General features: G+C 41.3%; 1 protein-coding gene across 1 annotated transcript in view; it reads left to right on the top strand.

The window, feature by feature from the left end:
* The first annotated feature begins 261 nt into the window (after positions 1-261).
* The window catches only part of ANK3 (ankyrin 3), a 358,746-nt gene continuing 346,040 nt past the window's right edge, over positions 262-12,967 (top strand). The window contains exons 1-2 of the mRNA XM_040564167.1: positions 262-358; positions 1,835-1,916. Coding sequence (XP_040420101.1) covers positions 333-358; positions 1,835-1,916 — 108 coding nt within the window. The 5' untranslated portion in view covers positions 262-332. The remainder of the gene's footprint in view (positions 359-1,834; positions 1,917-12,967) is intronic.

The raw sequence follows: 12,967 nt of genomic DNA, 5'->3' as shown, positions 1-12,967 counted from the left end.
CTATCAGCAATCTTCCTCAGCTGGAGACAATTACACCGGCTAAGAATCTGTTTACTGCTATAGCTATTTGATTTCGACAAATAATACCCCTTTTCCTAATTACTGCAGACTCAGCTTTTTCCTGCGTTCGTTATCGCTTTATCCTTTTTCATTTTGTGACAACCACCTGCTACTGTGCTGTATCAGATCAAATACACTCCAATAGCACATTTAAATTCCAAACCTCAGTCAGAAAAGTCTGACCTGAAACCTCTCCTGAAGTAAGGGAAGTTAACTTTTTTTGGCCCTCCAGGTATCGCTCTAGCTGCCAAAAAGGAGGCATCCTCTTCTAGATGAGAGTGTGGTTGAGACAAGTGAGGTATGTAAGCCTGTGGAAATGAATATGAGATTTACATATACACGTTACATTTGGACTTGTTTAAAAATTCTTCCTCCTATCAATGGTGTGAGTCGACTTACAGGACACTCTTCACATATAGTAAAAAATACATTTTAAGGTGCTATTTTAACATCTGCAAATCCTATTTAAATTTAAAGTTTTCCTTTCTAAAGGGTGAAGAAAGATAGTATGCAGTAACAGCATAACATATGAGGCCCTACAAAAACAACGTATGGTCCAGCCACAGAGCTGCTAGTTGCTGCTGCCCATGACTGTGCCTCTCTTTGCTTCATGCTCTCTTTTTAGTCAATGTGTACGTTGCTTTCTTTTTTCTTTCTCTCCTCTGCTTCCCATTTCCCTGCGTGGGCTGAGGAAATGAGTCACATCCGAAATAAGAGGGAGAAAGACATTCTGGGGAAAAACTCTTGTTCTCCAGAAAAAGAAGTACTGCTGATAGGGTTTTTGTGAAATGGATAGAAATTGACAACAATTTTCAGATCTCATTGGCTATCCCAGGTTGGGTGGTAAGTTTAGATTGAAGAAATGGCATGCTTTCAAAGTTATGCTGCTCCCTATGAAAGTGCAGCCCTATCAGTTAGAGATCAAGAATTAACTCCTTCACTTTGGGCACAGCTAAGGTCTCTCTTTAAATACTTTTATTTTGACTCTGAATATAAACAAAAGATGTACATATCTAGTGATAGTGACAAGCAATCAATTGCATGGTACCTCAAAGATATGTAAACACCTTTAGTCAATTTATACATCTGTGTGCTCATTCTGTAAATTGTACCTGCAACACTAAGGTCCTTGATAGTAGAAAGTGATTTTATTAAGCAATATTTCTGGGTAAGTTAGTGCTTAATAATATTTGTTGTGTTTAACTGTTGTTAATTCTTAAATTATTTTCTAATGGAAACATGAAAATAAATTTGTGTACCACAACAGACTTCTGAGAATCAAAAACAGTAAGAAAATGGCATAGTCGCTAAAGTTGCAATTGAAATAATTTGAACAGTTTGTGATGCAATCAATTTTAACGTGATGAATTAAAATAGTTTAATGGGCATTTAACAAGCACGAGTGCTAGGAACAGCTACAAACGCAACTGCTGGTTTGATCAATGCTGCTCATGTGTGAAGGCTGCACAGCCTTCAGCTCTGATGGGGGTGCTGGAATCCAGTTGTGTCACACACGATCAGGTGCCTTGCGAATGAGTTTCAGCTTATCGTTATCAGTAGAAACAGCCCCTGATTATATTCAAGGCGTGAGGTGATCTCATGGTGCCTTTCACATGTGAGAGTTTGGGGGTTGTATTGTAATGGATGCCAAAAAACTGTGGTATTCGTTACAGAAAACCAACTGCCACCGCTTCACTACAGTAAGGAATTCGTTAACGCTAAGCCAGACGATTTAGTTTTTGTGGGTTTTATTATTATTTTTATTTTTTAACAGACTTGAGCCGCGCTCCCTGCAGAGGGTCCCGCAGGCGGGCAGCAGTCCCCGGCTTCACCCTCGGCGAGGCCGCGGTTTCCAGGTGAGGTGCGCGCGGCTCGGGGGAGTGCCGGCGACTCTGGGGGGAGCCCCCGGTCCCCTCAGAAGGGGACCCTCCCGAGAACCCTCCCGCGTTCCACCCCGATCCCGGCGCCCGTGAGCGCACTCGGTGCCCGCAGCCGCCTGGCCGCGCCCCGCCGCCCCGCGACGGGGCGGGCCGGGCCGGGGCGGCCGCGGCCCCCAGGAGCCGCTCGCGCCCGCCCCCGTCGCGGGAGGAGAGGCACCGTCGGGCCCGGCTCCACCTGAGGGGGCGGCGAGGGGCGGGAGGGCCGGGCCGGCTCTGCCCCCGTCGGGCGAGGCGAGGCGAGGTGAGGAGAGGTGCCTGGGAGCGCCGCAACATGGCCTCCGCCGGACGGGGCGGCCCGGACCAGGTGAGCGCGCTGCCCCCCGCCGCTTCCCGAGGGCTGCGGCGGCTCCTTCGGCTCTGGGCTCCCTCTGCGCTTCCTCCTCCTCCTCCTCCTCTTCTCGGCTACGCGGGCGGCGGCACCGACGGCGCCTCCGGGCGGCGGTTGTCGGCGGGGCTCGCGCCGCCGCGGCCGTTAACGGTCACCGCCCGTCAGCGGCGGGGTGTGAGGGGCGGCGTGGCCGGCGGCACCCGCTGAGGGAGCCCCGGGGCGGTCGCTGTGGCCCCGCTCCTCGCCCAGGGCTCCTGCCGCTCTCCCCGGGCAGGAGGAAGGCGCTCCTGCCCTCGCACCGCGCCCCGACGGCCGCGGGCGGCTCTCCCCGCTGAAGGGAGCTTTAAAGGGTCGGGAAAGTGTGGTGAGGGGAGCCGTCGGGCTGTGCCCAGAGCTCCTGAAACGGAAACTCCAACGCTGTAATTAATTAAGGGAGAATAAGCGTTATCCTTTGCTCCTTTGTGGTTTGTTAAGCAAAGTTGGTATCTTTTGAGTCATTAAATCCTCAACAACCGCTTCTACTACCAACTGAAACGCTGAACGTCTCTGCCCAGTTACAGCCTCCTTGTAGGGTGCCATGGTTTTCGTGTTTCCCCTTCAAATCGGTCCGGTGTTCACACGTAAAGATGCAGTGTGAATTAACACCCCCAGGGGCCGGACCAGGAGCAAAGCACCGCTCCAGCACTCGAGTCCTCCGCAGGCTGGTCACTCACCTGTCCTGTGAGGCTTGAACTCGCTGAAGAGCTCCTCTTCCTCAGACGTGACTTCTGCATTTCCTGAGACCCCTGTTTGAAGGACACAGGTCCCCGAGAATATGAAGACAGTACATCTCGGAGTTGTCAGCACTTTTTTTTTTTAATTTATCTCTTTAACCAGCTGGCAAAGTGTGATCTCTCATGTGTTCCCAAAGTGGGCAGCTTCCAGACTTATTCTGATAGGTTTGCAAATGAGGCTGCATTGAAGCACTGAGCTCTTAAAGAAGGCGGCTGTTCTCACCCTACACACCGTGTATGTTACCTCTTGCCCTTGGAGTAGTCTCACAACTCTTGGGAAGCTTCAACTTTTTGTCCTTCGGGATCTGACCCTTTCCCACCGTTAGAGGCAGCAGTTTTTCCACTGGTTTGAGAAGGATGGTCAGGCTCTACACGCCTAGTGTGTCCTTCTGTGTGTTGGGCTTTTTTCCTTCCCTGAGACACGGGTTTGTAAGATGCTCAGATCCTGAGGCAATTCTAATGGCCGGTGGTAGAAATGGTGACGTGATCTGAAAAAGCGGCGGTATTTTTAGTGAGCTGTTTAGAAGATTTTTTTTCTGCTATCATAAATCTCTGAGGTCCTAGATGATATCTGTGGGAATTTGCTAATGCTCATTGCTTGATTTCTGTTACGAAATGATTGTGTTCTATCACGTGTTATTGCTCTGCTGATATGTGCTAGAGGACAGGGTTTATTGAAAAAAAATTATCTTACCCATCTCTTCTGGGTAATAATCTATTGGTCATATGTTTTTGTTAAAATTGTGATATATCTCTAATGCAGCGATTTGCAATTTTACATGAATATTTATTTACTTCTGGATTAAAAAAATATTTTTTTAAGAACTATTTGCTTTTTCATAAGATAACTTCAGAGCTTTGCAGAGTGTGTCTAAAGCTACAGCATAGGAAAGAAAATGGCTTGCAATTAAAGATAGTGTTTTATTACTGTACTACTTTGCTGTTAATAATTTAGGATGGCTCTTTATTTCATTTTAATATATTCTAAAATATTTTTTTCAGAAGTTCATACTTTAGAAAAATAAGAGGAGGAGTATAATACTTCTTTCTTTAGTTTTTGTTCATTTGCTATGATGGTTCTGAGTGTCAATGTCTGAAAGTAAGTTAGTTATGCCTGGGGGTCACTGGCAGTGTTCTATTTTTTCCTGTAGTGTTTATATCTGGTCAGTTCACAGTACTGAACAAGTTTGGGGCTTGTCTAAAGCCTATAAGATGTCTTACTTTGAATTCCGGAAATTATAAACTTGTATAATTTACTTGCCATTTAGCTTACCGTAAACTTAAGGCCTTCGTGGGAAAAGAGAGGAGACAATGGTCTTATTGTTGTACAGAAGAAAGGAACCAAACTGTTCAAATACGAAAGCTCATCTTATTCTCATAAGAAAAAAATACTGCTTAAGAGGAAAACTTATTTTGCAGAATAAACTTTTGAGTGTGATCTGCAAGACCACAATTCCACTCACAGCTGCTTTGAAAAACAGTAAACTTTTTTTTTTTTCCAGTTATTGTAAGCTTTGGGAAAGATGGTGGTTTTCTAGTTTAAAACAAAACCATGTACAATATACATCAGACTACCTGAGTCTTGAATTCTAGATAAAAGTTTGGTATGGGAGTTTGCTGCTGCTGTACGTTCTGATTTATCCTACGTTTTCATCAGTTTAACTGCCTTTTTTTTTTTTCCTCTAATCCAAAGTTCTTGAAGCTTTGTTCTTACATATCCTATTTCTCAAAACTTGCTTTGGAAACTGTATATTCAGTGCTCTTGACAGCATGTAAAACCTAATGTGCTAATCCTGTGGTTGAATATCCATTGGAGGTTATTTTTGCCAGTCTGTGTTGCCTGAAGTGTGATTGTTTCCCATATACGTTAGGTTTTGTGTTAAGCTGTTGATAATGGCACTTGCAGTCCTTTTGCCATAGCTCTCTGGGTGACAAAATAAGACCTGGCATGTTGCTTTAATTCTGAGAAAAGCACGGTTTTGCAATCTTTAATCAGACAAAAATTTCTTAGCTCTTTGAGGGAGTTTGACAATGACTTGGCCCAAGGAAGACTTTTTTTTTTTTCCTTTTAAACAGCTCTTGGCACTTAATTGTTTACTTCTCTGGAAAAAGCTGAGTGGCACAGAACCTGGGGCATGAGGGTAGCTTAAAATATTTCTGTGGGTTCTGTGGGCATGAATTCTAATCTGTATGTTAAATTAGTATTTATAGTGCTGACATGTACAAGAAGGAAAATAAGAATGGTAACATTTGACTTTTTCAAAACAAATCCTTCAAAGTAGATTTAGACATACGTGTTTGTTTGTTTGTTTGTTTTTTTCCCTTAATGTGATAGAACTAGTTTAGATTTGCATTAATTTATTCCCTGAAAATTTAGGGAAATCAGGAAAAATGGAAATACTGTCTTTTTTCCTTTTTTCCTGTGGGGGTTGGCTGGTGGGGAAATGAAGAAGGAACTCCCAACTCTTACTCCTATCTTCTATGGAGAGCTTCAGTGACTAAGAAGTGGCAGAGTTTGGCTTTTCTTCTGATAACTTGCATGTGCTGCTTGGTGATCAAAGCTCTTGTTCTCAACTTTTAATTTTTTTAAATTATGTAGATGTTCATGTAAATACATAGGAAATAATTTGTTTGCACCATGTGTTTTTGCTGCCTTTGTCATCAGGGCATGTATGACTGGAGAGGACGTGTCGTGGATTGAGAATGAGGAGGATGAAGAGGGCAGCAGAGAAAATGGCTTTATTAAAATGTTGCTTAATGTGATGGTGAAATTTGGAGGAGCCTTGCTCTGCCTGAGTCAATCGTTGCCTGTTACAGTCTTTTCCAGTTTTATTGGTATCTTGATCAAAACCATTCAGTTTAGTCCCGGAGCGGTGGCTGCTGTTCCTTCCGTGCTCCCCTGTGACATCCTACAAAACTGAGTTTAGTATTAGCTGCGTAGTTATAATTTCTTCTATTGAATCATCTTAAAACTTAATTTCCTACTTACTTGTCGCAGAGAAAAAGGTACAGTCCTTCAGTCTCCTTTTCTAATCAAGGAAGTTATTCTCCAAGGGCATACTTAGGTTGGTGCCCTTCAAAGGAGAAATTGTTCCAGTTTCCATATAATACCTGATGCATGCATCATGATTTTATCAGTATGTGATACCGATTTTATCTGATTCTGACTTTAAAATGTTACGAGCTAATGGAAGGAGTTCTATGTAGCTGTAGTGGGGAGAGTTATTTTTGTTAAGTTGTGATGACAGCTTCTTTTCGTAGGAGAAAGTGCAATAACATTCTGCGATGACAGAGTAGTTGATAGGATATGCATGTCATAGAAGAGCTTGTTTCTTATGGACTGTCCTGATGGAGACTTGATTTTAGGTTTTAAAACACCTTTGATAAAACATCTATCTTGGAAAATATTTTGGAAAATATTTTTAAAGCAATCCTGATAGAGATCACTTTCAGATAACTCATACCTATTCTATGCAACTTCTATGATCTTTGCATACTGCTGTTACTAGTACTACATTTTAAGTTTTTTTTCTTTTGAAGAAAATATTATGGATTCTCAACTTTGTTAATTATTTTTCTTTATGGAAAAGTACAAAAAGAAAAGGTTATGAATGACTATGCCCTGACCTAATAATTAAAGTTCTGGCTTTGGTTTTTGTGGGGTCAGAATTTCTGCCTCTTGCTGTATGGAGGTTGCTGATCATGCAGTTGCTGAGAAGTTACATAGAATTAGATGTTCAGGCAGCTGCCTGTATTTTTCTCCTGAATTTGAGAGTTAGAAGACTGAGGAAGACACTTGTGGTGGGAAACAGTCATTTTCATATAAACATTATACAAAACTGATTTTTTTTTTTTTTTGCCAAAATGTACTATCCTGTAGATTTTCATTGCATGTCTTAGTTTTAAAAGATTATCTGCTTTTCTGTTCCTTGCCATCGTTTTCTGGGGGGAATTCTTGGTTTTGTTTTCTTTTTTCACCCTGTAATCTCATAGTTATTTCTGTGACTATAATGGTTTAGCACAGCCTCAGGCAACAGAGACGTTTCTGTGCAGGTTCAGTTTCCTCAAAACACCTGTGTAGCTTTAGGACTGGCTCATAGAAAATTTATCCTGAAATTGCTGGACTTACTGTGCAAAGAACTCCCAATCACAGCACAGAATAAATCTGACAAAGCTGAAAAAAAAAGACAATTAGTTTTAGCCTTTCCTTTTTTCTTGCGGAGATGAGCCTAGCCTATATGCAAAACCATAATATATACTTAAAAGCACAAAAGCCAGGCTCTTGCACAGGAAAGCAAGGCTTGTGGGAGTAAGAAGGAAAACTGCAGGCATTGCTGATGGGGCACAGTTAATTTGGGTGAGAATCTTGCTTGTTCATTCATGTTTACCCTTATTTTGAAGCTTTCTGTCTGTGATGTGAGACTCACTGCTTTATGAGGTTTGGGGGGGAGGGATTGATGTGTAAAATCTGTTTTGTGGGCTTGAGAATGCGGAGGCTGAAGCATACAAGGTCAGGTGACCCAAGTGTGCTCTTCAAGATACAGCCTTGGGGTGTAATAAAATGGTAAATACTCAATATAAAAGGTGGGTTAGTGGGCCTTCTGTTCTGAGGATCGATACTGCACTCAGGGAAAGAAAAGACTTCTGAGAGAGTCATGAAATTATAGGTAGGAGTAGCCTATAATATTAATAACAGTAACAACATAGTAATAATCATGTGATGGGTGTATGGCATGAAGGGTAATTAAGTTGATGAAACCAGAAATAGAAGCAACTTTACAATAATTTCTGCTGAAGGAGAAACTCTGGGGATCAATGCATTTGATAACATTTTAAAAACTTAAAATTATTTGTTGATTACCTTCCAGTGACCTCAGTGCTCCTCTATAAAAGAGGGAGAAATTACATTTTTATTTATTTATTTATTTTAATTTGATGATGGGTCTCCTGGTGTTTTTGAGCTTTCCTGGACCACTTCTTGAAGTGACTGTCATCATAGGTTAGATTTAAGGCACAGTGAAATGATGTTATTGTTCTCTCTGTATACTCATGTCTCCCTTGTGTAACATCTGAGGTACATAAACTGGCACATATATTATCCAGAGGTGTGGAGCAAGTTGTGTTTAAGGTGAGGAAAGTGGAGAGGTAAAGAAAGTCAACGAGGGAAGGTCCTCTTAGCTACTTGTTAGAACACTTCACCTGTGAACATCATGTGCATCTAGAGTTGCTCTTTGCGTTGGAGATCTAGACGTAATATCTACTAAGTTATGTTTGTAAACTTTGTTGGACTTGAAATTAGAGAAAGATAAGTATCCCCATGACTTCTGAGTATCTGGACTTATACTACTTGTTTTTTGAATACAGACCAATGTTTCCAAAGTTATTGCTTCCAGTGTCTACAGTGTGGAGCAGTGTGTCTACTCTGTGCTTTCACTGAGGTACCATAGACCATTTATATTCTGTTTAACCTCAGCCTCTTTACCTTGCTTTGCCTCATCACATTCACACCACCAAATAAGAAGTTGACCTTTTCCCCTTCGTTACCTTATTTGCAGAATCCAGCTTAAATTCTAAGGGCACTGTGTTTGCCACCTGACAAATGGATGGGAACAAGCCCAGCATGTGTCAGGATGTGGACTTGCTTCTACAATGTCCATTTTTACAAGAAATGACTTGTGCTACAGGCATGACCCCATTTTGTAAGTGAATGATCTATAGGTGTGATTCAGTGTTTTCCATCAGTGATGGCAGAGCCAATTTCCTTTCTTCCTCTCTACACCTTCATTTGGCTTGTTCCTCTTCAAAGGATATTGCGGAGAGCACACACGCCCATCTGGGAAGCCAAATCATTTCACAGGTCGTGGCTCTGCAAACATGTGAGGCAGTCCTGCTGCGGGAGAGTAGCTTCTGGTGGGAAGGTAGGAACTAGCTGCAATGAATATGGAAAAAGCAAGAACATCCTAAACTGCATCTCCCATTTAAACATCTGCCTTGTGGAACAGCAGCAACTGGTACAGGTGCTTACCTGTGTTCAGGAGTGTATGTGGTTCATAGGACTCAGCCTGAGGCTTGGTGCTTGTATCCTTAGTTGGGAACTCAACATGTAGCTTCAACATCTCATTCCAGTGCCTTAGTTGCAAATACCCTTACACTGCAAAGAACTGTCTTTTCTGTGTTTTCTTTTCTTTCCTCTGGTGGACCAGGTCTGCTCTGCCCTTATTGATTGGAATCCTTTGCTTAAAACTTATTTACTGCCTTCCTTCCCTCTGAAATCACTTTCAGAAATGACTTGAATTCAGTAAAGCACTCTCATTCCTGAAGTCACTGTTCTTCTTTATTGTCATGATACACGTTAAACTTTTTCATGACCTTTAGTCATTTTGGTGGTGAGGCTGACAGCACAGTTTTAAAAAGCCTTAGGGTTAAGAAAGACTGTAGCAACACTGGCAGGAGGGCAGGTGCTTTGTTACTGGTCTTCAGTGCTGAAGAAAATGTTGTATAAATACATTGAACCTTTCTTCTGTGATGTGTAATGTTATGTTTCATAAATAAACATGGTGTCATTTAAAACTCAGGTGTCAGAGGTAGCAAGCTAAGTATATTCAGAAACCACATGAGAAGTCTGAAGAGTCATTTTTTTCTTCCAGTGGGAGCTAATCCTGCATCCTAGGGAAACTCACTAGAAACAGTATCTTTCCGGAAGGCTATGAAAAATAATGCCTGGGTTTGATTTGGTGGCTGGAAAAGTCTGGCCTTGGCAGTGTAAGGGTCAGTAAGTGCTAAATAATGTTGTTTTTAATTTTTTTTGGAAAAAAAAAAAAGCAGCAATGGTTTCAGTATAAAGATCAGATACATAGTCTAGTGTTCTAATTAAGTTGTAAATTAAACAAACAAAAAGAAAGGTGTGTGTGTGTGAGGGGGAGAAAGCACATGCATCAGTCTGTCAGTTCAGCACACATTCCTGTGTGTGGCCTGTGTTTCTTTTCAGGCTCCATCCCTGCAAAGCCTCTTTGTGATCTCAGCCTTGATGTGGGTCAAAAGGGGAAGATTGTTAACATTCCTCCTGCCCCTCTCCATCACCATCAGCAGCTTGCAGTGGATATCAGTCCTTTGGGCTCGTGTGGGAGAGGACAGTGGAATTCTGGGCTGCTTGAAAAAGCTTTCCAAATATTTCACTCTCCCCCCATCTGGACAGTAATCCAGCTCCCAATTTTTGATTGTTATTATCAATGCTAATGTCCCTGGCAAGTTAATGTTTTCATTTTATCACCATTCATGTGCCCATCAGGAAGTTTGACATAGTTAAAGAAAACTTCTCTAAGAATCATAATTCTAGGTAGTGTGCTCTGTAATTTACCCTTAGAAGTTGCCTGTCTTGTCCCTGTTGGTTTATTTATTGCTGTTGCTTATTTATGCAGCTCTTTCCCCCAACTTTGATTGTGCTTTATTTGTTTTCAGATACTAATATAGGTTTACTATGACAGTTTTGGTTTTACAGGTTAGATAGAAATAGCCAGTCTCTCTTTTCGGCTAAATTAAAACTTCTTTCAAAGTGAAGTGTTCTTTGTTCTGTAAATGAATTATACCAGATTGTTATAAGCAGTTTAGAATTGCTTGCTACAGTGATACAAGTAGGTAAAAACATGCTTCTGAAGTGATTAAGCACTTGTCATTTATTCTATGTTGCATTTGTTCCAATCATCATAATTCTAATGAAATGCATGTTTGCTGTAGCCTGTTTCCCTTGCCTTTAATGTGTCTGTCTTCCTAAAGAACTTGTTCTTCTAAAACAAGGTGTTTTAGAAGAATAGTCCCTTGATCAAATGGGAACAAAAGAAAATGTAATATTCAACAGTGATCTCAGTGATCTAAAGCTTGTAAAGTGAATGTGCAAAGATTGTTAACCTCATACTGAGCTCACGTGCTGGGGGGGCGAGGGAATATGCCACATAATTATTCTAGAGTTTAGACACTGGGGAGTAACACGCAAATATGCTTAGAAACAGAACCAGTTATATAGACACTATAGGTAGTATTGCAGGTGGTAACATTATCAGGTGGTGTATATGTAAGAAGATATCCATAAATAATATAGCAAAGCTATGTCTTAAAAAAAAAAAAAAAGGCATGTGCTACGGTTAATGTTTCTTTCATGCCCTGCCTTTGCTGCAGTTAACAAAGCTAGCCTATTGTAGGCAACAAAAAGAAATACCATTAAGATCGTTTCCGTGGAAGGAGAAGTAATTCTTAGACACCTGCAATTTTGTCATCTGCTTATTTTTGTGCCAGTTCCAGATGATGCAGATGATTTTGGCAGTTTAACATAATAATCACATGAAGCTTTCTGCATGAAGGACACTAGATTTTTTTTTTCTTACAGGAGGAGGGGCAGACATCTTCAATACTAGTATAAATAAATGACCTTTTTTCAAGTAAAACAATACTGGTATAAATAAATTATTTTTTTAAAGTAAAATTCCTTTGTTACTGGTTCTGTGACAGCTGTTGATGTAAACCTAGCAAATCCAGCTGTACTAGTCACTCTGAGCCCTTGTTAGTTTTTTCCATCAGTTAAAATTATATATATTACTCTTTAGTAGTCAGAAAATAGGAGCTCCAAACTTTAAGAATCTTGGAAAACACTGATAAAACATATTTTCAAGTGTAATGTACCAACAAGTTGATCTTCCTGGGAATGTGTCCACACATTGTAGTGATCTTTATACAGGAAATTCTTTTAAAAAATAATAATGAAATGGCTTAGAAATCGTCATAAGTTTTAAATTGACTGTCTGTCCCTAAATGATGAAAGGAAAATGTTATAACTGCCGCTATATATATGCGATCACTTGCATTGGCTGAAATGAAAATGCAAAGCTGTTATTTCCTAGTAAAGTGACTTTGTGGAGAAGTTGGGTATTTGTATTTAATGGGATCGTGGCCTTTGCTTGTCACCTGTGTTCATCACAGTCACTCACTAGCTTATTTCTTTCTTTGCTCCTGGTAGTGTGGCAGTCCATGTGGCTGGGGGAGTGGAGCTGCCTCTGTCCCTTCTATGTGCAGAGCAGGTGACTGGTTTGACTTTTGTAGGTGTTGAATGGCAGTACCTGTCTCCAGAGTTAGAAGAAAGACAGCTCCTCTTAATAACAGACTGTCCAACTGCATGTTCTAGTGTAGAACTCTGTCAGGTGATGTAATGACCAGGGAAAGTAGTGATGGCAATATTCAGGATTGAAACTTCTCAGAAATCAATCTTTTTTTTTTTTTTTGAGATTTGACTGAAGAAAAGATTGAGATGGAATGTAGAAGGCCTGTTCAGAGTTGTAGGAATTTAGAATTGAAATGTATATTAATAGGAATAAGTGATCTATACATATTTAAATACAATTACAGATTTGTTCCATGACACTTCTTCTTCCCCGGTTTTATTATACAAAGGGAACAGACAACCAGTCAGTACATGTGGCTGGATTGCCAGGGTGGTAATATTGGTGGGAAGTCTCAGCAGGAATAACAAATTATTCCTACCATAATATTCTTGGTGCCCAAAATTTAAACTGCAACCGCTCATCTCTCTCCTATTGCCTTGCATTTTTGGCAGACACCTTGCAGGAGTTTCAACCTGGAACGCTGGGGTGGGTTAATGAACTAAGGCAGGGGCACATGGAGCATGGCCTGTGGAAGATGAGAGGTTGAGCAGGGTCAGGACAGAAGGCAGCCCGTGTCTTTGCTGTCTGCCAGCTGTGCCTGCTGCAGTTCTAAGTATGCCCTCTGCTACCGTTTGCCAGGTTCTGTGTTCAGTTGCTGGCTTTGGTGAGGTCTGTTCCACACAGCTAATGTCTGCTCTTGTCTGCATGGCCTTTTAA

The sequence above is a fragment of the Cygnus olor genome, chromosome 7 (assembly GCF_009769625.2).
Source record: "Cygnus olor isolate bCygOlo1 chromosome 7, bCygOlo1.pri.v2, whole genome shotgun sequence".
NCBI lineage: Eukaryota > Metazoa > Chordata > Aves > Anseriformes > Anatidae > Cygnus > Cygnus olor.
Note: the sequence above shows the minus strand (reverse complement) of the source record. Positions and strands in the feature narration are given on the sequence as shown.